Source organism: Brachyistius frenatus, unplaced genomic scaffold (assembly GCF_029030835.1).
Source record: "Brachyistius frenatus isolate BFR_SWC_R1_liver_20210118 unplaced genomic scaffold, ASM2903083v1 Contig_211, whole genome shotgun sequence".
NCBI classification, from domain to species: domain Eukaryota; kingdom Metazoa; phylum Chordata; class Actinopteri; family Embiotocidae; genus Brachyistius; species Brachyistius frenatus.
In genome coordinates this window covers 199,198-223,272 of record NW_027210810.1, presented here as the reverse complement: position 1 = coordinate 223,272, position 24,075 = coordinate 199,198, and the positions used below count along the sequence as shown (strand labels likewise).

The 24,075-nt window shown below is 43.6% G+C and overlaps 2 protein-coding genes across 4 annotated transcripts; both read left to right on the top strand.

The window, feature by feature from the left end:
- The first annotated feature begins 1,596 nt into the window (after positions 1 to 1,596).
- slc4a2a (solute carrier family 4 member 2a) lies at positions 1,597 to 19,126 on the top strand. 3 transcript variants are annotated; one of them, XM_069719260.1, is made up of 22 exons: positions 1,597 to 2,052; positions 4,358 to 4,416; positions 4,583 to 4,736; positions 5,833 to 6,040; positions 6,145 to 6,269; positions 9,967 to 10,100; positions 12,067 to 12,247; positions 13,001 to 13,136; positions 13,296 to 13,443; positions 13,634 to 13,730; positions 14,019 to 14,203; positions 14,320 to 14,539; positions 14,788 to 14,991; positions 15,127 to 15,275; positions 15,745 to 15,939; positions 16,181 to 16,390; positions 16,583 to 16,672; positions 16,766 to 16,932; positions 17,305 to 17,558; positions 17,651 to 17,820; positions 17,907 to 18,080; positions 18,756 to 19,126. In XM_069719260.1, the coding sequence occupies exons 2-22, from the start codon at positions 4,363 to 4,365 to the stop codon at positions 18,834 to 18,836; spliced, it is 3,336 nt and encodes a 1,111-aa protein (XP_069575361.1). In that variant the 5' UTR covers positions 1,597 to 2,052; positions 4,358 to 4,362; the 3' UTR covers positions 18,837 to 19,126. The 3 variants fall into 3 exon arrangements, with proteins under 3 accessions (XP_069575361.1, XP_069575363.1, XP_069575364.1); XM_069719262.1 differs by lacking the exons at positions 1,597 to 2,052; positions 4,358 to 4,416; positions 4,583 to 4,736; positions 5,833 to 6,040; positions 6,145 to 6,269 and adding an exon at positions 7,635 to 7,705; XM_069719263.1 differs by lacking the exons at positions 1,597 to 2,052; positions 4,358 to 4,416; positions 4,583 to 4,736; ... (1 more) ...; positions 6,145 to 6,269; positions 9,967 to 10,100 and adding an exon at positions 11,357 to 11,447.
- Positions 19,127 to 19,416: 290 nt separating this feature from the next.
- LOC138633214 (nectin-2-like) lies at positions 19,417 to 23,180 on the top strand. Its single transcript, XM_069719331.1, has 8 exons — positions 19,417 to 19,502; positions 20,088 to 20,168; positions 20,348 to 20,445; positions 21,075 to 21,324; positions 21,725 to 21,825; positions 22,464 to 22,713; positions 22,829 to 22,870; positions 22,976 to 23,180. Exons 2-7 carry the CDS (start codon positions 20,102 to 20,104, stop codon positions 22,840 to 22,842), a joined length of 780 nt encoding a protein of 259 aa, XP_069575432.1. The 5' UTR covers positions 19,417 to 19,502; positions 20,088 to 20,101; the 3' UTR covers positions 22,843 to 22,870; positions 22,976 to 23,180.
- The last annotated feature ends 895 nt before the right edge of the window (positions 23,181 to 24,075 follow it).

The following is a 24,075-nucleotide window of genomic DNA, read 5'->3' as shown; positions in this document are numbered from 1 at the left end:
TCATGAGAACAAGATGCTGACGATGAACATCAACACACTGTATACACACACACACACACGTTCAGATCAAATTGTGGGAATTTAGATAATTGTTGTTTTTACTAACAGTCTAATTAACCACACACACACAACACACACACACACACACACACACACACACACACACACACACACACACACACACACACACACACACACACACACACACACACACACACACACACACACACACACACACAAACAACACACACACAGCCATGGTGTTATAAAAGCAGCAGGCGCTGGTGTGTTTCTGGTTCTGTTGGACGGCGACGACTCAACGCACTGAACAGGTATGAACACACACTCACACCCAGTCTGTCAGAGGTCAGAGGTCAGAGGTCAGAGCGTAACGATAACAAAACACAGAAATCTGTCGTTTCTGAAATGTTTACCAGTCATTGATCAGCAAACTGTTTGTTCCACCTGGATCAATATCAATCAGGTCCGACTGAATGGATGTCATGTTTCTACTGTCTTGTGTTGCTGCCGTCACTTCTCACAGTGACACCATCAATAATCACGTGATCATAGTTATTGATGTTCGATTATTGCACTCTTCCGCTGTTCTTTGGTGGAGCCTGGATGTACAGATGAGGTGTCGCCAGCTTTTTTTTTTTTTTTTTTGTCCTAATTGGCAGCTAATTTGTCCTGGAAAAACTACGTCTGTGTTTATAGTAGCAGTGTCAAGGCAGATAAGGGAGGTACAGATTCATCTTTAAGTTTAGGTTTTTAAACAGGGTCTGCTGGTAGGATGGGAACATAAAACAGGGTCTCATCTGCATATATATTGACATTTACATTAATTCCTGGAGGATTTTGCAGAGTGGGATTATGTGCATTAAATTTTTTTTTTTTTTTTTTAAAACAGAGCCTTGTGGTACACCAATATTTGTGGAAAAACTTAAGTTTTCCAGAAAAAGAACATGAACCGGAGAAGATAGATGAATCAGAACATCTTTGTCATTTTTATGCTCCGGTTCTCTTCTCCTAATCACTCCAATATCAAAGAAAAACGCTGCTCTGTATTAAACCTACAACCAGCTGCAGCGCCATGATGTTACTGTGAAAGTAAGACCACAAACCAACCTGCATCATAGACTGCAGCTATCGCTTCCAAGTCTGAAAGATGAGGCTAATGTGGAAGTGTCTTGAAATACCACTGAAGGCCACTGGGGGGGGGGGGTTGGCTCCATAGACTCCCATTCAACTTCTCTCATGAAATACAAAGTCAATTGTTTTTTCCCACGAGTCATTACGGGGTCATTTGCCAAAATTAATCCTTTTTATGAAATTTCTGGCGGTCAATCTGAAAATAATCCCATCATGAATTAGATATCACGGTCACACTGTGAATTACAACGGTGTCCTCTGAATTCTTTTAAATTTTGTTAAGTTTCTCCGTTATTACAGAAGAGTTTTATCGTTTCAGACTTTTTGGCAGTAAAAATAAAAACAGTGACGGCGTCGCTAACAACCCGCATCATTGACCAATAAAACCCCGTCATCGCATCGTGTTTGAAGGGTTTCCTGTCGCTGAGAGGTGTGTGTGTCAGGCTGCAGCTGGTTGCATGGAAACAGGTGGGAGTTACCTGGCTGTATGATGTCATCAGTGACATCATCACACCAGGCAGCAGTCTGTCTGCAGCTATTTGTGTGCATGTTTTTTTGTGCGTGCGTGCATGCGTGCATGCTTGCGCAGCCAGGGAGGTGGGACTAACCTTGACTGACAGTTTGGTTGCCATGGAGACCTTCAGCTGATCAGGTTTCTGTAGAGAGTTGGACCTTTCCTCGTCCATTCTGTCTCTGCCTCCCCTCTCCATCTCCTCCGTGCCTCCCTCTCTCGTTCTCCTCTCACCTCCTTTCTTCTCCCCCCCCTCCCCTCTGTGTCCCCCCTGTCTCCCTACCCCCCCCTCACCCTTCCACCCCCACCCCCACCCCCACCCTCTGTTCCCTCTGTTGGTTTCGGTCTTTGCATTACAATTTCTCTCTTTCAGCTGCAAGGACGCTGAGGTAGGCTCCAACTCTCTTCCTGTTTCACTGACACACACACACACACACACACACACACACACACACACACACACACACACACACACACACACACACACACACACACACACACACACACACACACACACACACACACACACACACACACACACACACACACAGTGACATTGAAACTGAACCCCGGATCAGTGAAGGCTTTGCAGTACAGACCTGCTCAACTCTGAGCAGCTACATCTTTTATATGATTATTGATCTGATCAGATAATTGTGTAACACCTGTGTAACATTCAGAGGTGACTGAAGCTGCACCGACTGATGATCAGTCCTGTTGTTTTCAGCAGATCAAACTGACATGTGATGAGCTTTCAGTTAATATCTTGAACCTGTCAGAAGACTCAAAGCAACATCATCATCGTCTGTTTTCAGATGTTTCTGGTTACAGAAGCACAAATTGTTCCCCACAGGAAAAAAAAAAACCTGCAGGCTCTACATCCTTATTATGACTTTGCTATCTTGTTATTAGTGTTTCTTGGTCAACAAAGTATCTCAGAAAATGATCAATTAAACTTCTTTGAAGGGATTTAAACTTCTGAAGAAACAGGAAGTACAATGTTGCCATGGATTCAATGAGTAGCACTGTGGACTGCAGCTCCAACTCTGTTCTTTAGCCTGTAGTTATTTACATTTTGTACAATGAAGCAGCAGAATTGTGGGTAAGCAGCTCCCATTTGCAGCGCATCATGTATGTAGAGACGACAATCACTGGATCTCTGTGATACTGAAGAGAACTTAAAAACATAAAGTTTCTCAGGCAGCTTCTGAACTGTCTGTTTTCTGTGGTCTCTGAGTGGATTTCTGGAGGTTTATTCTGAAGGACATCAGGAACTCACTGAATCTGAACATACAACTTTTATGTCTGTGAGTTCAGATCTGACTCTAAAACAAACTTTCCTGTTGTCTGTAGATCACCTGAAGGAGAATCTTTGGCTCACATCTCTCCGACAGTCTGAAACCAATACAGACCTTTCCTTTCAAACCTAAAAGAAAAAAAAACAACACTGCTGCCACTTCCTATAACATCATTCTGTTGACCAATAGATTTTTTACAATATAACCTTAAGAGTCGCCGTGGTTACAGTGTCTGTGTTTCTATGTCAGACGAGAAGGTGAAAAAAAAAAAAAGACAAAATAGTTGTTTGACAGGACGTTGCGGAAACACCAAAGATTTAGCTGAAAGAATCTCGAAAGGTAAAAAAAAAAAAAAAAAAAGAAGTCCCTCGTCTGAGGTGGAGAATTCGCATCGTCATAAAATATGAAACAGACTCTGGGGGATAAACGATGATGAACCTGAAGTGACTTTACTGCCTCTCAGTGTTCCTGCTGAGTCATGTCTCTCTGATGTGCTGATTCACTCTCCTCTGGATCTGCTCAGTCTGATAGTTTCACTCACCTTATCAAGGCTGAAAGTTTAAGCTCTGACCTTTGACCTCCTGCTCAGGCACAACATGGTCAAACACAGATGACAGAAGTCAGAGATTCATGATCTGACTTTTACTTAGAAAATTTTAGGTTCTTAAAAATACCCTGATCTGAAAAAGGCCTTAATGACCACACGAAGTGAACGTATATACGGATTTGGGATAAATTAATGGAATATATTAATTTTAAAGGAATTTTAAGGGATAAATAATATTCTAAAATGAAAAAATATCATCACGGGTATTTTATTTACTCACATTATCTTATCCAGAATTTCATAGCTCACAATCAGAAATTATCCTCTGTACTGTTTGAAAGTTTTTTAAGGGGTCAAAACACCTTAAAAGCAATTTAAAAAAAAATTCAGAGGTGATTGATTTGTACCTCGGTGTTCAAGTCCTGTGAGAATTAAGATTAATAGATGATTTCATGGTATTTTGTCAGATTTAAGGAATTCTTTACAGGTTGATGTCCCATTCGTTAATATCTAAATGTCTTTTCGGGGTAAAATACCCCCAAAGTTTACAATTTAAAGCGAAGACGAGCCTTTATTTGTACCTTAAAAGGTTAAGGTTAAGATTAAGATTAAGGTTTCAGCAACGGAGAACCTTCAGGAGTTTTTGTGTTTAATGATGAATAAATTAACAGATTTGAATGTTTTCAGATGTTTCAGTTTTATCGCCACAGTTTAAGGGAAACCTTAAACAATGTGTTCAAAGGTGTTCAAAGTTTCTCCTTGACCTTTGCCGTCTGTAGTTTCTTCCTCTCAGGGTTTTGAAGTCCCCCCCCCCTCTAACCCCTGACCTCTGATCTCTGACCCCTGCAGGAGCCATGAGCCATCATCAGAACTCAGCAGGTCCTGGTGACGCCCCCGGTCTGTCTGCAGTGAGTCTCCACGCAAATCACATAATCAATCGATAATCAATAATGTTATTTAAAGCTGAAATCACTGCAGATTCGTCACTTCTCTGCTTCTGTTGTCCGTCGTGTCATCCGGCTGATGGGCGGACCCTCCTTCATGTGTCTTCACTCCTCCCTCTTCTCTCTGCAGTCTCTGCCTCCTCTTCCTCCACGCTGCGATAGTGACGAAGAAGAGGAGGACCTGAACAAGGCCTTCGATGTGCAGTGTTTTCAGCAGATCCTTCATCCTGCAGCTCGCAGCCCGCCGGAGAAACACCGGGTCTACGATGAGCAGGACATCGAAGGTGAGACGCTGAAACCTGGTTTCAGAAGATGTTAGAAAAAGGTCCGCCGGTTCCTGAGGAGGTTCAGGGTTCTTTGTTCGGGTCCGATCATCTGCAGGAGGTTGTTGAAGCTGTTGTAAAGGTTCTGGGGGACTAAAAGACTCAACATCGTTTTTTTAAGATCTTCCAAAGGTCCAGAGAAGCTTCCTGCACTAACTGCTTGTTGTCTTTTTCAGATTCCAATAGACAGTCCTAGAAGATTTGTATTCATTTCTAGGAAACTCTTTTAGGTGGTCTCGGGATCTTTGGACGGGTATCAGCACCTCTAAAGGCAATTTAAGGATCCTGGTTCTTTCAGAAGGTGCTGAGAAGGTTTCTGTTTTACAGCCTATTTGGGAGTTTTTAGAGTCCATTGCAGGGTTGGCGGCCTCTAAGAAGATTTTGGGGGTTTCACTTTCTAGAAAAGCCTCTGCAAGCATATTTAAGTGTTCAACAAGTAGTTCTTGAGAAGATTCCAGCAAGAAATAAAGGAGGTTCCAGGTTCTTCCAGGTCGAAAAGGCTGAATGGGTTCCTGAGGAGGTTTAAGGGATCGTTGTTTGGGTTCAGTTATCTTTCTATTAGTTCTTATGAAAGATCAGAATGACATTAAGGACGTTTCAGGTTTTCTAAAGGCTCCGAAGGCTCAATATTGTTTTCAAAAGGGTTCGATCATCTTCACCTATCTAAGGATGCTCTAAAAGTCTTGAGACATTTTCTAGAGATTCAGTGTTTGTTGTCTTTTTGGCAGTCCAGTATTCATTATAGTGTTATAGGAGATTTTGAGAAGGTTTTGTGGGTCTGAGAAAGTTTTATTATTAGAGGTTCTCACTGTCTATAAGAATCCCTGTTGGTGTTTTGCTTTTTGCTTTTATAGCCTCAGATGTTTCAAACTCTTGCTGTGTTCTTCGATAAAGTTCCTGTGATCTGGCATCTTAGAAGATGTACCAGGGGATGTGAAGCGTTCCAGAGGACTGATCTCCTGCTCATTTTTATGATTAAAAATCAGTTCATTATTAATATGCTGTTTTTTTGCTGTCATATTTATAAAAGGTCATAATTATTGCTTTCTTGCCGCAGATCACCGCCACTCGTCTCTCCATGTCCATCATCCTCTTTCCAAACCACCCGCTGATGGCAGGAGGAAGAGAACCAATGAGGGGAGGAAGGAGAGCCGGCGAGGCCCCGCCCCCAGCAATGCGACCACCATAGAAGAAGACCAGGTGGAGGAAGGCGAGGAGGAGGCCTACAGTCAGACTGATGGAGAGGAGGACTGGATGACCGCCAGGTAAGTAACACCACAAACTGTCCGGACCTTTAAATATGGGGTTTGTGCAAAATATGTGTTTCTGCATGTTGGTCCAGTTAATCTGTAACTCCTCCCCCTCACAGTGACCCGCCCACCATCTCATCTAATCACAGCATCCTCTCATCTGGTTGCACCGTGAAGGGCGTTGTCACTGACGACACTGATGAGGCTGAAACTCTGGCGTCTGTTGACCTGGACGGCATTAAGAGTCAGTACACGGCTTAAAAATGCACATTAAATATCACTTTCGTTCCAATTTTACATCCTGTATACACAACTTTTTAACAAATAACTTTATATATCACACCATATTTCAAATTTAACTTTAACTCTTTATCTGAATACTTCCATATGCATTATGTTTTCATTTGACTTTACATGTAACTTTTAGATACAACATTTATATTTACCACAATGCTTTATAAACAACTTTTACAAACAATTTCACTTACAGCACACCTCAATGAATCAAATGTGGCTTCATTTACATCACCAAAGTTGACGATTAATTCTACATTTTAAATATACTTTCAATTATTGTGATGCTTATTTTTGGACACTAAAGGTTCAACCTGTAAGATATTTAGTTCTAAAATTCACTAAATGTATTCACAGAATGTAAAATGCAGTGTTGACGTCGTGTCATAGATGTCTACGTATTGTGTTACAGCGACATCTACTAGCGACAGCTAGCCCCGGCCCGTCCGTCTGGTAATCCCACTTTGATAGTGAGTCGTCCAGTTTGCTTGCAGTCCGACACCAGAGGAAGAAGTACTGTATTCTAAACGTAGACCAGAAATAAAAGTGGACGTAGCTTCTCGGTCTTGAAAAGTGAGGCCAATGCGGAAGTACCATAAAGTGCAATACCACCAAGGGCCACCAGGGGTTGCACTTTAGACACTGCCCGGTTTCAGTTTTAAATTTGAAATGAAAACTCCTCGGACATCCTCTATAACGCCATCATCAAGTCAACATGTTAATATCTAAAAAAAAAAAAAAGAACTGATGACATCACCATGAGCCTCAGCTGGGCTCTGTGTTTATTGCTAATGAGCTAATGTTAACACGCTAACATGCTCTAAGGTGGTAAATGTGTCAGACCTGTTAACCATCAGCATGTTAGACTACTGAGCATGTTAGCATGGTGTTAGCATTGTGAGCATATTTGCATTGTGAGCATGTTAGCATTGTGAGACTGTTAGCATACTGTTAGCATTGTGAGCATGTTAGACTCATGCATGTAGCAGCTGAGCGTATCTGGGCCTTGAGGACGAGTTTTGGGGGTGTCACAGGAGGCCGCAGCCTCTCCCAGCATGCACCGGGGTATTTGGCGTCTCTTTGGTTCTTGAAGGAATTTTTTGCAACATGAAAGAGTTTTCTGTCACTTGTTTGTTCATCATGTGACGTGAAGCTGCTGCTGACCTGAACACAATGCTGCCGTCCCACACAGCCAGCCCACGGTCTCTGTCCACTGTTACTCTGTGTGTGTGTGAGTGGTCCTGGTCCTGGTCCTGGTCCTGGTTCTGGTCCTGGTTCTGGTCCTGGTTGTGAAGGACTCTCAGATAAACATGAAGTCAGTCTCTGCCATGGCTGTGATCAGATATTTCCACTGTTGGTTGTCTGACAGACTGAAGGCTGATCTCAGTGAGTACGCTGCTGTTTGTTTTGTTATCTTTTTGATCTTTTTGATCTTCTCAGAGTTCAAATTGTTTTATCCACACAGTTTATGTGCGAGTGTCTGTAACTTCAATTACTGCATCACTTTCGGCAAGGGGAGGGTTGTTTCCATTGTTCTGCAGTGAAGGCTTTAAATATCGATTCTCCAGATGTGAAACTTCAGACGTTCAGAGGAACATCTGTCCAAGAATATCTGACGAGTAGGGATATCATCAAAAATCGCATAGAGCGGCAGAAATGAAAGATATTGTCCCCCTGAAGCAGAGAGTGACTCACTCATTCGTAAAACTTTAAATATCCAGATGTGGACATGCTCGTTGACTTTCAACACAATGTTCTTGGTTCCTGCTCTATAGGATTATTTTTAATCAGGCTACATACATGTGTCTGAAAAGAAAAGCCAGCAGACAGTACCCGGGGTAGGTGTTGGAAAAATTACTCAGAGGTTTGGTTCAAAATCAAACATATCGGACATTTATTCTTGCAAGAAGGAGCAAATACATGCACCCTCAAAGAGACAGTATTGCTTTTTTTTTTTTTTTTTTTTTTTTTTCCATAGGGCAGCTTAAAAGTTACAGTGTGACAAACAGCTGACCGTCACTCCCAATTCCTTTGTATCTGCTTTCATATGGTAATACTGTGCTGGTTGCAGGTCACAAGATAAGGACACGGGAGTCGTCAATTAGATGCAGAAAGTAAAACAAAAAGAATCACTTGCAAATAAGACAGAAACCAAAATAAACTTTCTGGAGCCACAATGCAAACAAAAGAAAGAGACAAATCTTTTTTTTTTCCCATCAGTAGGAGAAATAAATCTAACTCCTGTAAAATTGCTTTAATTTACTTTATAAGAAAAAGTAGAATGAAAACAAAAAGGTTTTCTAAGTAAGTGCCAGATATCTACTCACAAAAACTTTTAATTGACAGTAATGTGATAAATTCTAAGTATTATTTTACAAAGCCTGATAAGCAGTTCCACTATAAAAATTATATTTACAAGATTAATATGTGAACACAGCATTCACATATTCAAGTTTTTTTGAATTGCAAAGATACTACAAAGAAAAAAAACAATTCCTACAATTGAAAAAACAAAACAGGATCGTTATAATATTCAGCTTGTAGAAAAATTATTTATTTAGTTTATCTACTTTATTTTCCTCATTCTGAGTCTCTTCAGTATTTCTATCCACACAGACCCGTGACCTGTGGTCACCTCTGACAGCAGGTAGAGTGCGCTCGTCAGCTGACTCCCACTGCTGGAATCCGATTGGCTGTTTGCGTTGTTCGTTCCCAGAAAAGAAGAAATGATGTGGAAACATCGCGTTTCAGAGAAAATCACATTTTTACCGCAACCTGAAACTCTGTTCACATGCTGATGAAAACACCTGTGCGTGTGTGTGTGTGTGTGTGTGTGTGTGTGTGTGTGTGTGTGTGTGTGTGTGTGTGTGTGTGTGTGTGTGTGTGTGTGTGTGTGTGTGTGTGTGTGTGTGAGTGTGGGCTGATTGGTTGATCCACTCAGACTCTCGTCTTAATGATTCTTCATTGGAGCCTGAAATCTTGTTTATTCTGCAAAAAGTTCCCCTGAGACCACGAGTGTGTTCTGTCTTACCAACCTCGTGGGGACTCAAGTTCCTCTGGGGATAATAAATGAAAAGTCCCCATAATGTCAGTCATTAGGTTGGTTCAAGGTTAGGTTATGGTACAGACAGATTGTGTTATTAATAGCGACATAATTATATTTATACATCACGAACAAAAAGCTGAGAAAAGCAGTATCTCATATTTTTCTGCAGACTTTTACAATGTTCAAATTAGTATTTGAAATTAAATTATTTATCATTTCAGTGACATTTTAATGGAAAAACACAAAAATAGGTGTAACAATTTTAGATGTAAATATTATGTCATATGATTTTTAATTGTAAAGTTTTGGCTCCAGTTGTGTGTGTAAATAGCGCACTTGAGCTGTTCTATATAATGCTATGAATGATTATCACCTTAAATCTTTGTGTCTGTCTGGGTCATTCTTCTTGTTTGTCGGGTTCCTGGCAGCTTCATACTTTGTTAAATTGATAAAAAAATGAGAAGTCAGCCGAGTTTGTGCTGAGAAAAAGGACATCATGAGGACATTTTAAAAGGGTTAAGTAGAAAACCAAAATCAATGTATAGAAAATCTGCAAAAACAATCAATTCTCTGACTCCGCCCCCACCCCGATGTATCTTAGGTCATCGATTGGACGACGTGCCGGCAGTTCGACGACACCTGGTGAGGCGGAGCTCCAGAGGGCCGATCGTCCACATCAGCAGTCGGACAAACCAACACCTGCAACACCTGCAGTCGGACCGCACGCCTCATGAGGTCAGGGGGCGGAGCTAAGGATGTTCCATTATTATCATAACTCTTATTAAACGCACACTGCTGAGCCCAGACATCAACGACCACCGGCTCAGTTTGCTCAGATCCGCCGAGTCCTGGCGCTTATATTTCTTTCTTCGCTTTGATTCTTTACAGTTCAGCTGACGTTTCAATTGCTTTCATCTTTCTCTACTTGATCTACTTTAACTTCTTTCACTTCGGCCGACACTCCTGCCGTGTTTTCAACCACAATTCAAAGTTCAACTGCTTTGACGGACACTTTAACTGCCGCTCGCACATTAACCGACACTTCAACTGTCTCCCACAGCCGATGTTTCTGCTGGCGCTCCAACTCTACACGGAGTTTCAATTGTTTTCATTGTTTATGACGGATCGGCTGCTTTTACGTCTTTAATGTCAACTGACAATTCAACTGTTTTCATACAGTACTCTCAAACTGACGGCTTAACTGCGCTCATGGCTTTGAAACCAACACTTTAACTGCTATCATTGTTTACAAACAAGTATTTATTTATAAATGTATTCATTGTTTGTTTAACAGAGACGGTGCTCTATAAAAAGCTCATTTCCATCTTCAGTGAAAGTTAAAAGTTGCGGTGACGCTATGAATAATAAACATGACTGAAAACATCCATCCAACACTAAAAAAAAATACTAAAACACCAGTTTAAATGCTTCTTTTTTTTTACACTTTAACATTTCAGTTACTTTCAGCTTTACTCAAAGAGTATTTTAGCCTTTATTTCTTGCGCTCATGATGTTTGAACTGATTTCACATCTTACAACTTCAACGTTTTACTTTAAATGACACTTAGGCTGCTTTCTATTTCTACACCTGGATGTAAACGGTTCCTTGTTTTCGGGATATTCTACACAGTTATGGTCTTAAAACAGAATATTTTCAGTGGAAGTTCTGAACCTGAGGATTTACAGAAATGTTGGGGTGTTGAATGTGCATAAAGAAATGTTGGCAGAGTTCAAGTAAACGGGTTCATCAGCTGCTGGTTCAGGTGTGAACAGGATTAGATGATTTCTCCCTGATGTGATAATCGACAACAAAACAAATGGAACGTCCAAACTGAGGCTGACAGGAGGGACGAAAGACGAACCGGGAGTCTGAGCCGGTTAATCCGGCTGGTATTGTGAACAAGCGACAAAGTGGACCCCGTCTTAATGAGAGCGAGTCAGACAGGTAGATTCAGACAGGTGGAGTCAAACAGGTAGAGGCAGAGATGTAGAGGGGAGTAAACCGTGAGGTCAGCGTCTCTTTCAGTTCAGTCTGGTCTGGTCTTCAGGATGGTCGGTTTGGACCTGAAGAGTCGACAAAAGGTACAGCTGATTTGTCCCGGGTTAATCTGGTTTGATCCGGTTTGCTATACTTAACTTTATCTGTTTTCCACCAATTTTACCTGTTTAATTTAGTTTGGTCAAATTTATGAATAAATGTATGAATTAATTAGGAGGAACCATTTTATCCCGATCCAGCCTGATTTAACATCTTTGATGCACTTTAGTCTGGATATGTCCTGTTAAATCCCAGTGTGTGATTTAGCCAGGTTTAATCTGATTTTATTTACTTTATTTTTGAGCTCAAATTGGGAAGCTAAAGTTTGACAAGAGAAATCTCACCACAAGGTCCACTTACTTCTGTTTTTGGAGCTTTTAGCCTTTGAAGAAGTTCACAAGATGTGACTGAAAGTCCATCAAAAATATTTGAAGTCTTCAAACTTCAAATATTTTATTTATATATATATATATATTTTTTTTTTTCACTCTTCAAACTTTGTTCCAGTTTGATCCTCGATGACAAAGAGTTCTTAACGTAATTGATCAGAGATGTGAGTCAAGCAGCGGCCTCATAAGTGACATAGATGAGTTTTTCTGTGTTCAGGAATGTAAGTCAATGCAGCGTCCTCATAAGTGACAAAGATGAGTTTGTGTGTGTCAGGTGTTCGTGGAGCTGAACGAGCTGGTGATTGACAGGAACCAGGAGCTGCAGTGGAGGGAAACGGCCCGATGGATCAAGTTTGAGGAGGAGGTGGATGAGGAGACGGAGCGCTGGGGGAAACCTCACATCGCTTCCCTGTCCTTCCGCTCGCTGCTGGAGCTCCGGAGAACCATCTCCCATGGTGAGGAGGAGCAGGAGGAAGAAGAAGAAGAAGAAGAGGAGGTGGAGGTGGATGAGGAGGAAGAGGAGGAGGTGGAGGTGGAGGAAGAAGAGGAGGAGGCTCTCTGTTACCCTCCAGTGGAAGACTTTAATTGTGTCCAGGTTATTTTCAGGATTGATCAGAACAAACAGAGTTTTGTTTATTTACAGTGAAAATTATAAACATGTAGTATCATCACAAGAATGGAACTAAAAACAGTTTTTAGCTTTACGTAACTGACAGCGTTATATTCTTGGAGGATGGTGCAGCATATTATTTACTTCCACTCGCTGGATGTCCGTCCTAGTGAATAGGAAACAGATATGTGAAACCTCAGAATAAGGGACCCCTTGTGGTGCTGAGGTGAACTGCGACTGGTTTTAAGAGCCCCAACCTCAAAACCCAGAAGACTCGATTGACACGACCTGATGATCCTGTTTTTGACCAAAGGTTGTTCTGTGTCCCCATCTATGATTCTCTGAATGTGGACCCTCCTGCCTTCAGGCTCCCATTATATCCTGTAATCATACAATAATAAATGTTTATACATAGATGAAAATGTCTTTGCCCCTCCCCCAAAGATTTAAGAATCTGCTTTATAAACACACAAAGACTAAAAAGTAGAAAACGTAATCAACTCTCACACACAGCTGAAAATGCCTCAGTCTCTCGAATACGATAATTTCAGTGTGATGATGACGTCAGAGTGATGATGTCATGCTGCTGTGTTTTTAGGGGCGGTGCTCCTGGATCTGAAGCAGAGGACTTTGCCGGGGATCGCTCAGCAAGTTGTGGAGCAGATGGTGATCTCAGATCAGATTAAAGCTGAAGACCGAGCCAACGTCCTGAGAGCTCTGCTGCTCCGACACAGGTTCTCATCCATTCACTCACTCATCCTACTGACTGTATAAAACATGGGCGAGATGATGGAGCCCCAGACGTGAAGCCGAACCATGGCTTCCATCCATCCATTCATCCGTCCATCCATCCATCTTTTTCATGATTATATTTCTTCCTCTTCTGTCCTCAGTCACCCCAGCGATGAGAAAGATCACAGCTTGTTCAGCAAGAACATCTCTGTAGCCAACATGGACGCACTGAAGGACAGACACAACGGCCAGTCAGGGCTGTCCATCACCCCGACCAATCAGAAAGAGGCTGACGGAGAGAAGAGCAAGGTAAGAAGAAAAACCAAACGAGAAGCTTTAGGTGGAGCTGTGACATCCACTCTGTGATCGGACAGGTGAGCAGCGATGCCGCCACCTGAGGGTCGGCTGGTCAGCAGAGACGGGTGTCATCGGTACAGCAGAAGAACGCAGAATGAGGAGCCTGTTGGGATTTACTGACTTTACTTTGACCTGTGTCCAGAGAGAAGCCCAGCCGGTCTCTCACTCCAGATCAAAACATGAAGTGAAGCTGATGGAGAAGATCCCAGAGAGAGCCGAGGCCACCGTCGTCCTCGTGGGTACGCGTCGGACCTGAGCACACGTTTCAAACTCTGACAGTGACGTGCTTCGACCATGACACTGAAAAGTTTGAATTTATTAGTGAGCTTCATACAGTGAAGAGAAAAAAAAAACAGAATCAGATGGGTATTTGTTGGGAGGAGCCTTTGTCTTTGAAGCATTAAATAAGAATCTAAACATCTAAATGGTCTAAACACATCACATGCGCATCATCTCCTTAATTCATGTGTTGATGTGTAGATCAGCAGGTTCACTGGGTTCATTTTGCCCCTCTGCTGTGTCTGCAGGCAGCGTGGATTTCCTGGACCAGCCCTCCATGGCGTTCGTGCGGCTGCAGGAGGCGGTCCTGCTTGAGTCCGTGTTGGAGGTTCCCGTCCCCGTCAGGTTCCTCTTCCTCCTGCTGGGCCCGCCCACCGCCAACATCGACTACCATCAGATCGGACGCTCCATCTCCACGCTCATGTCAGACAAGGTGAGTCCCCGCGTTCTCGGATATGACCGCCAGATGATGGCAGATCATCAGTCGGTATCCTGTAGGCTTGTCATCGACTTGTGTTGCCGTGAAGTTCAGCCCGTATGTTCCTTCAGCTCTTCCATGAGGCGGCGTACCAGGCAGACGACCGCCAGGACCTGCTGACGGCCATCAACCGTTTCCTGGACTGCAGCATCGTCCTCCCTCCCTCTGAGGTCGGCGGCGATGAGCTGCTCCACTCCGTCGCTCGCTTCCAAAGAGAAATCCTCCGAAAGAGGGAGGAGGAGCAGGGCGGCAAGCTGCAGGAGAAACAAGCCAGCATTCAGCTGGATGAAGGTGAGTCTCAGGTACTCACACTTGTTACACCCTCATTTGCCAGTAAGACACTTCTATTCTTTCGTTCCTTTTTGTCCTTCTTACCCTCATCTTCTTTGCAAGGTAAAGTAGGAGGTCGTCAGCATAATGGCGAATGTGTTTTATTCGCTAAGTGTTAAACATAATGTTTTTTTGTTTATTTTAAATGTGTTGTTGTCACGTTTAACTTTGGGATGTAAGCTCAAAGACTTGTACTCTTCTCTTTCCAGATTCTCTTGTTCCCTCCAAACACAGCGACGAGCCCCTGAGGCGTTCAGGTCGCCTGTTCGGGGGTCTGATCAAAGACGTGATGCGGCGCTACCCTCAGTACCTCAGCGACATCCGAGACGCTCTGAATCCTCAGTGCATGGCCGCCATCATCTTTATTTACTTTGCTGCGCTGTCACCTGCCATCACCTTTGGTGGATTACTTGGTAAGTCTGAACCTCATAAAAAAAAGGTCCAGGACTGAACTGCCTCACGAAGCTTTGCTGAACAAGTTTCAAGGTGCTGCAAGTTTTTCAAAGCTCTTTGACTGTGGATCTCTGATCTCTGTTTGTGGGACGCAGGTGAGAAAACGGAGGGTCTGATTGGTGTGTCGGAGCTGATAGTTGCCACGGCGATGCAGGGCATAGTGTTCAGCGTTCTGGGTGCTCAGCCTCTGCTGGTGATTGGCTTCTCCGGACCGCTGCTGGTGTTTGAAGAGGCCTTTTACACTGTAAGCAAATTACCTCCAATGCAGTGGCGTTTCTTCAGAGATGTTCAGTTGAGGAAAAGACAATCCTGTTACAGAAGTGATATTATCAATATCAAGGTGAAATCTTCAGCAGGATTTGTGTTGAGATTTTTTTTTTTGTCTGAATCAAAGTTGTTATAAAAGAAACCTCATTGAAATATCTATGGATTTGATTAAACCTTTATTTTTTTTTAACCATATAAGTTTACAAATCTGCCGGAACAGGGTTGGATGTAAATTCTCAGAGTGAAACAGAAGTAGGTATTTTTAAGATACAGTGATAAAAAGTCTATTCTGTTCAATCTACCCTCCAGGTTTCAGGTCAACTAGGATCTGATTTTTCAGTTGTTGGTGAAGTGTTTCCATTTACTTAGTTTTTATCTTTCTGAGTTGGTTGAAAACTAAAAAAAAAAAACACAAAGTATTTCATGTTGTTTGTTTTTGCGTCTAGTTTTGCAAAGACAATGAGATCGAGTATCTGACAGGCCGGGTGTGGATCGGTTTCTGGCTGGTGCTCATCGTTGTCCTCACCGTGGCCTTCGAGGGAAGCATCCTGGTTCGCTTCGTTTCCCGCTTCACTCAGGAGATCTTCTCCTTCCTCATCTCCCTCATTTTCATCTACGAGACCTTCGCCAAGCTGGTGAAGGTAAGTTCAGAGTTCAGAGACCTCTCCTGCAGTGAGCATGAACAGGAAAATGAAGTAGTGATATAAAAGATATTAAAGAAAGAACTTGTGACACGGTATTTGTTGTGCTTTCAATATTTTACAACCTAAGATGTTTCAGATAACAATCATTGACATTATTTTAATAGTCCTTTATTTATGCTACCCAGGTGATCAATACACAGATACTTTTAGCTTTCTCTTCATTGCTCGTCTTTCGTAGATCTTTCAGGAGCATCCGTTACAAAACTGTTACCATGGAAACAACACCGTATCTCCATCTTTCTGCAACTACACCATGCCCACGGGGAGTCCTGGGAAGGTTGTTGGAGAGCCAAACACAGCGCTGCTGTCGTTTGTCCTTATGGCCGGGACGTATTTCATCGCTTTCTACCTGCGCAAGTTCAAGAACAGTTCCTTCTTCCCCGGGCGGGTTAGTACACGCAAGTACACTGGTCACTGTTGAGCCCAAGCATCATGAACACATGCTGAAGTGAGCTGCATTACTTGTTCCTTGTGTTCAGTGCACCTGCAGTAGACATGTTGGGTCTAAAGATAAGGCCATGCCATCGGGTGTTTTTCTGGTGTCTGCTGATCAGTAATTTTGGTGCTTTGTGTGTTTCAGCTCCGTAGGATCATTGGAGACTTCGGGGTGCCCATTGCTATCCTCATCATGGTGCTGGTGGACTACAGTGTAGAAGACACCTACACCCAGGTGAGGGCAGAGCTCATTTAAAAACTTCTCTAGAGAATCTTATGTTAAGATGCGATCGAACAATTGAATCACTGTCCTCCTTTTGGCTCACAGAAACTGAACGTGCCCAGTGGATTCTCAGTTTCCACTCCAGAGAAGCGAGGCTGGCTGATTTCTCCTCTAGGGTCGGACGGGCAGTTTCCAATTTGGATGATGGGTGCCAGCATCCTTCCTGCCATCCTCGTCTTCATCCTCATCTTCATGGAATCACAGATCACAGCGTACAACACTTTATTCATTACTGGGAACTAGTTGTTCTTTAGTTGAACTTGATTTGGAACCTGGTTCAGAATTGTAAATTTGTCCTGACTTGGGCCTTGATTGGTCTTAAATTGGGTTTAATTTGAAGCTTCAGACTTTTTGGGATTGGTTTAAGAATTACTGGTCCTGACTTGGAAATTTCTGGTCTTGACTTGAGACTAGTAAGACTTGTCTTGGGACATCTGTCTTAACCTGAACTTGACTTGGGGCTCGACCCGACTCTTGGTCTTTACCAGACTTTAGGTCTTACATTCTAGTCTTTTCTCGATGTTTTATGATTAGATGTTTCCTTTTTTTCCCTCGTCATAATTTTCCTTGCGTCTGTCTTTCAGGCTGATTGTCAGTAAGAAAGAGAGGATGCTGGTGAAGGGAACCGGTTTTCACCTGGACCTCTTAATCATCGTTGTGGTGGGCGGCGTCTCAGCCCTCTTTGGTTTACCCTGGTTATCGGCAGCCACAGTTCGGTCAGTCACCCACACCAATGCCTTGACAGTCATGAGCAAATCCGTCGCCCCAGGAGACAAGCCTCGCATCCAGGAAGTGAAGGAGCAGAGGGTGACGGGCTTCTTGGTGGCTGTTTTAGTGGGTACGACGTCCACAAAGAGTGTCGCTCCCACTTTCCCTGCTGCTTCTACTCGTCTGGTGCTGCGAGGTCTGATCTGGTCTCTGCTCTGTCAGGTTTTTCCATTGTGATCGGGGAGGTTCTGCGTCAAATCCCTTTGGCAGTGCTGTTTGGGATCTTCCTCTACATGGGTGTGATGTCTCTTAATGGGATCCAGCTCACCGAGCGACTCATCCTGCTGCTGATGCCTCCGAAGTACCACCCCGACCACAACTACGTCCGCAAGGTTAGTCCCGTGTATCAGTCGGAGCCCACGTTCGACCTCACTTGTTTAAGTCTCACCTGTCTAACCTGTCTGTCCTTGTCCCACAGGTGCGGACATTAAGGATGCACCTGTTCACTATCGTCGAGCTGACGTGTCTGTCTCTGCTGTGGGTCGTCATGGCGACGGCGGCAGCGCTGGCGTTCCCCTTCATGCTGCTGCTGACCATCCCGGTGAGGATGCTGCTGCTGCCCCGCCTCTTCACCCGCCGAGAGCTGCAGAGTGTGAGTCACGCCTTCACAATGACGTCATCCTGACATCATCATGAGGTCAACACACACACGACACATTTTTAAATGACGTGATAACTAAACTTAACATTTCAGTCCTAAAGCTGACTTATGTAAATATCACAGCACAAAGATTCGTGGCTTCAACTGAAAGAGACACTGAATGTAAAATCTTCACCATTAAACCAAATATTAGGTTGATATTTAAAGTTCTGAGATTTTAATGTCCACATAAGACACTCTACTGTGATAAAAAAAACAGAGGATACTTTTATTATTTACAAAACAACCGCAGCTCTTATGAACATCAATAATTTTGTCTGTGTAATTATGTCTGTTTACCATTGGGTGGCAGTCTAGAGTGGTGTGGCGCGTGAAATCAGGACGTCTTATAAGGACGTCGTCCTGTTGTGTCGTCCCACCGCACATGTTCAGTGGTGCTTCTGCTCGGCTTGTGGATTTCACAATGTGATGATGTCACACAAATACAACTGCAAGTTTTACGCACGTGAGGAGTAAACCCTGAGCTCGTCAGCAGGTGTCAGAGGTTGTTTTCTTTCTGTGAAAAGAACCAGCTTCGTGCTGCAGGTTTCTTTTTGTTGCAGTACCGCCAGTATCCACCGGGTAGAATAGCCGCAGCTCTTTGACCTCTGACCTCTGGTCCTGCAGCTGGATGCTGATGATGCCGAGCCTCACCTTGATGAGAAGGAGGGGCAGGACGAGTACTCACAGCTGCAGATGCCCGTGTGACCCGGCAGCGGCGTGCTGATTGTGCCTGATGGATGGCGGTCTGGACGCCTCCCTCGTTAGCTGACGTGTATCCTGTAGCAGAGCTGGGCGGCGGACTGTACACGCCTTCGATATCCTGTTTTATAAACCTTTTTATTTTTATTTGCTGGTCTGGGGGATGGGCGGGCTTTGTTTCTGATGAAGCTTCTGAAACCTGAAATCTGCTGCTGATTTCTTTCTGTTTTTAAGATCACACTAACTGAAAATGTCTCTTCTGTTTCTGACTCGTATCAATAAAGGCAAATGTTATCCTAAAAAAACGTCTTTGGTGTATTCATTCGTGCATTTTATGATTCTCATTTCTCGTCTTGCATCCATGGAAAAACTGCAGATGAAAAAAATTTCAAATCTTAACAGATTACAGACAGTCTAGGTGCTCCAAAGTTACCCATGTTTAAAGGACAGGACAGGCGCCTCTCCTTATTTGGAAATATTGAACATTCAAGGGAACAATGTTCACTGGACCTGAGGGAGGTTATGTACAGTCCAACTCAGAAATGGACTGTAAATAAATATCTCTTTTGCCACCCACCGCCGTCTCATTTGATTTGCTCACTCCAAATCTACAATTTCGATCCATTAAAGCTTAAATACAATCAGCAAGGTTTACACTTTCTGCAGCTGGAGGTGAGTTATAAATACAGTTTTATTGTTAGTTTCAAACACGGCTGAGCTTTAACTACAAGCAAACATTTCTGATATTACTAGAAGGGAAACCTGTGATCATTAAAAATCATGTTTATACTTTCTTTGACCCTCTCTGCCGTGGAGATATTGTTCATTATGGAGCTGTCAGCTTGTCAGTCAGGAACTGAGGGCTCCTGATCAATATTTTCTCGCTGTTCCTTTCACACAACCAGATTTAAAGTCGTAAATATCCAACATGTTTGATGTAGTTTATTCAGGTTGTCCTGAAGTTTCCTGATCTGAGTCCTTTAGTTAGTTTAGTTAATTGCCAGACAAATAATCATGATTAACAATTTATTTGTCTTTCTCTGCTCATTTAAGGCCTAATTATAGTTAATAAATATACCGCATGCAGTAGAACAACCATTTTCTGGCCCTGGTGTTTGACTTTACAACTAAATCCAGGATGTTTATGTCAACTGAAGTTCACTAAAAATAATCCACACAATAAGAGTTGATGGTATGGCTGTGCCATATCAATCAATACAATTAATCACGAGTGTTAAAATATGGACTTTCTTACAGATTGCTGGGTAAAAATGTTCCACGACTTCATCCGCCTGCTTCCGCTGCTCCTCGTGGCCGCCTGTTCATCTCAGAGTGCAGGTGAGTCCACAGTTACTCAGTCATGGACAGACAGCAGACTCTTTTTGCTGTCCTCTGTCATACTGGACTCTTCCCTACAGCCAAGTTCAGGAGGCTTTGACCTGGCACGACTCCTCTGCATTGCTTCTTTCTTTGGACGTCAGGAAAAAGAGATGAATGTTTCTCTTTCTTTGTTTCAGGTCAGCGGGTGGAGGTTGATCCAGAGGTGGTGTCGCATCCTGGCCAGACAGTCAACCTGCGCTGTGGCTTCACTGGCTCCGGGACGCAGCTCACAATGGTCAGACTCCCATGATAAAAATTTTTGCGTTTGTGAACGGTCATAATGAAGCCTTGAGTTCATAATTTGGCCGGTGCCATCTTTCTAGTCCCAAGCAGTGTGTAGCCGGTAGTGACCATATTTGGGCGAGCTCGGAGGAGGGGGGGGGGATCTGACTGGAAACCCGCCGATAATACGTCCCGCCTACCAATAGCTGTAACCTGACTGCACCACAGGTCTGATAGGATGATGGGATTATTTTCAGATGGACGGCCAGAAAACTAATAAGAAGGAGTGACGTTGGCTCACAAAACCGAGACAACTCGTGGAGAAATCTTATTGAGGGAGAATATTTTGAGACTAGTTGAATGGGAGTCTATGGAGCCAGACTCCTTTTGGAGCCAACCTCTAGTGGCACTCAGTGGTATTACAGTTTAAGGCACATCTGCATCGGCCTCATTTTAAAGAGCCCGAAGCCACGATCCACTTTTATACACAGTCTATGGTTGAGTCTGAAGATTCAATCTAACAAACAGCACAGGGCTCCATTTTGTTTTGTGGGTTGAACAACAGTTGCATCTCTTAGTCACATCTTTGTGAAGTGAGAAGTCCACGACTCTGAATGTTGTGTTCAACCTCCTCTGTCACAGGTCATCTGGATCTACGAGCCGAAGAATGGAGAAAGGCTCAACATTGCTGTGTTTCTCCCCAACTTCGATCCCAACTACCCCGACTCACATGTGAAGGGCAGAATCAGCTTCGCAATCAGTCCTCCGAAACTGGCCAACCCCTCCATCCAGATAACTAATGTAAAGAAGAGCGATGAAGGGAAGTACATCTGTGAATACGCCACCTACCCCAGCGGCAGCGAGCAAGGCATCACATCCCTCGTCATCCAGGGTAGGTTACTAGCATAACCTCCATACTGTGATCAGAGAGTGGTGAAACAGCAGCTGCTTTGTGGCATGAAGGGTCATGAATGCTCTGATAAATTGATGCGAGGCTGATTAAACTGATTCTGGACGACTCTTGTAATTAATTCTTTGACCTCTCTGTGACCTTTGCTGGAGAGTCCATCCACATGTTGATGAGGTCAGAATGTGCTTTGGCTCTAAAGACTGTAGGGTCCACAGTTACTCAGTCATGGACAGACAGCAGACTCTTTTTGCTGTCCTCTGTCGCACCGGACTCTTCCCTACAGCCAAGTTCAGGAGGCTTTGACCTGGCATGACTCCTCTGCATTGCTTCTTTCTTTAGACGTCAGGAAACAGAGATGAATGTTTCTCTTTCTTTGTTTCAGATCAGCAGGTGGAGGTTGATCCAGAGGTGGTGTCGCATCCTGGCCAGACAGTCAACCTGCGCTGTGGCTTCAATGCTGGCTCCGAGACGCAAATCACAATGGTCAGACTCCCATGATGCATTTTTTTGCATTTGTGAACGGTCATAATGAAGCCTTGAGTTCATAATTTGGCCGGCGCCATCTTTCTAGTCCCAAGCAGTGTGGAGCCGGTAGTGACCATATTTGGGCGAGCTCGGGGGGGTGAGCGGGGGATCTGACTCGATCTGACTGGAAACCTGCCGATACTACGTCCTGCCCACCAATAGCTGTAACCTGACTGCACCACAGGCCTGATAGGATGATGGGATTATTTTCAGATGGACGGCCAGAAAACTAATAAGAAGGAGTGACGTTGGCTCACAAAACCGAGACAACTCGTGGAGAAATCTTATTGAGGGAGAATTTTTTGAGACTCGTTGAATGGGAGTCTATGGAGCCAGACTCCTTTTGGAGCCAACCTCTAGTGGCACTCAGTGGTATTACAGTTTAAGGCACATCTGCATCAGCCTCATTTTAAAGAGCCCAAAGCTACGATCCACTTTTATACAGTCTATGGTTGAGTCTGAAGATTCAATCTAACAAACAGCACAGGGCTCCATTTTGTTTTGTGGGTTGAACAACAGTTGCATCTCTTAGTCACATCTCTGTGAAGTGAGAAGTCAACGACTCTGAATGTTGTGTTCAACCTCCTCTGTCACAGGTCATCTGGATCTACGAGCCAAAGGATGGAGAAAGGATGTACATTGCTGTGTTTCACCCCAACTTTGTTCCCAACTACCCCGACTCACATGTGAAGGGCAGAATCAGTTTCGGACCCAGTCCTCCGAACCTGGCCAACCCCTCCATCCAGATAACTAATGTAAAGAAGAGCGATGAAGGGAAGTACATCTGCGAATACGCCACCTACCCCAGTGGCAACGAGCAAGGCGTCACATCCCTCGTCATCCGGGGTAGGTTACAAACATAACCTCCATACTGTGATCAGAGAGCGGTGAAACAGCAGCTGCTTTGTGGCATGAAGGGTCATGAATGCTCTAATAAATTGAATGACTCGTTCTGCTGCAGCCTCGACCAATTAGGTGCCAGTATTTGCCGGACCAATCACCTGTGAGTATTTCCTGTCATGAGCACACAGCTGATACAGACAGCTTCTGTTCTGATCGTCACTTCCTGTTCAGGTTCAGAAAGACACCTCTTTGTTAATGTTTTCAGGGTTTTGAGGATCAGAGCGAGTTGATGAGACGCCATGCTGGAAATCAAACTTCACTCTTACCTGCTGCTGATTTGACTTGTGACCAAGATACTAAATGTGGATTTCCCTTTCAAGACACCTGGTGCTGAATTTCACACATAACAAAACATTATATGGTATTTTTGTGATGATTAAACAATAATAAAGTGAAAACAGGACAAGTCACTGTGGAACTGTTACTCATCTTCAACATTCATAAAATACTGAATATGTGGTCATTAGAGTTCGAATGGGACATTCAGCCAACGTTACAGCTGCAGGAAGTTGTGTCTCCTGTTTTCTTTTCTGCAGCCGTGACCACAGCAGCTGAGGCTTGATGTGTCATCTACATATAAACTAACATTTATCTAAATTTCTATATAAGGTTGCAGAGTGGAAGCATGAACAATTTTTAAATAAGCAGAGGTTCTCATTCAGAGCCTTGTGGTACACCACCGCCATTTGTGGAGAAAACATTCCCACAGCAGAATATAAACCAGAGAAACCAGCTAAATCTGAATGTCTTTTAACGATCTGAAGTATGAACACCACAGAAACTCCTCCTCCTCTTCATATCTATCTATCTATCTATCTATCTATCTATCTATCTATCTATCTATCTATCTATCTATCTATCTATCTATCTATCTATCTATCTATCTATCTATCTATCTATCTATCTATCTATCTATCTATCTATCTATCTATCTATCTATCTATCTATCTATTTTTCCTTTCTGCCCCACCTCCTACCGTCTCACCTGGTTGTCGTGGTAACCGCCCTCCCTCCCTGTCACAATGCGTCCACCGGAGCGCCTCGGTGAAACCTGAGCAGGCGTGGCGGCTCGTGGTCACCGGAGCTGGGCCGCTGCTGAATGTTTGATGGAGGCTGTCAGAGATCCTCTGAGCCGCGGTGTCGACCACAAACTCACCTGGACAGGTAGGCAGACGCTCCGGGACGCTGCGAGGCTTCAGCAGGCAGGTAACGATCTTTAACCTTCACTCTGACCTTTGATTTCTTTATAGGCAGGCAAATATCTGAGTGACATCATCGTGTATAATCAGTTATCTCACCTCTGTT

Bases quoted from the DNA above. Each gene is read 5' to 3' on its own strand.
- slc4a2a (XM_069719260.1), top strand. From the start codon at position 4,363: ATGAGCCATCATCAGAACTCAGCAGGTCCTGGTGACGCCCCCGGTCTG. The intron at 6,041-6,144 runs GTAAGTAACACC...TCCCCCTCACAG, and splicing joins GAGGACTGGATGACCGCCAG to TGACCCGCCCACCATCTCAT. The intron at 16,933-17,304 runs GTACAACACTTT...TCTGTCTTTCAG, and splicing joins ATGGAATCACAGATCACAGC to GCTGATTGTCAGTAAGAAAG.
- LOC138633214 (XM_069719331.1), top strand. From the start codon at position 20,102: ATGTTCCACGACTTCATCCGCCTGCTTCCGCTGCTCCTCGTGGCCGCC. The intron at 20,446-21,074 runs GTCAGACTCCCA...CCTCTGTCACAG, and splicing joins CCGGGACGCAGCTCACAATG to GTCATCTGGATCTACGAGCC. The intron at 21,826-22,463 runs GTCAGACTCCCA...CCTCTGTCACAG, and splicing joins CCGAGACGCAAATCACAATG to GTCATCTGGATCTACGAGCC.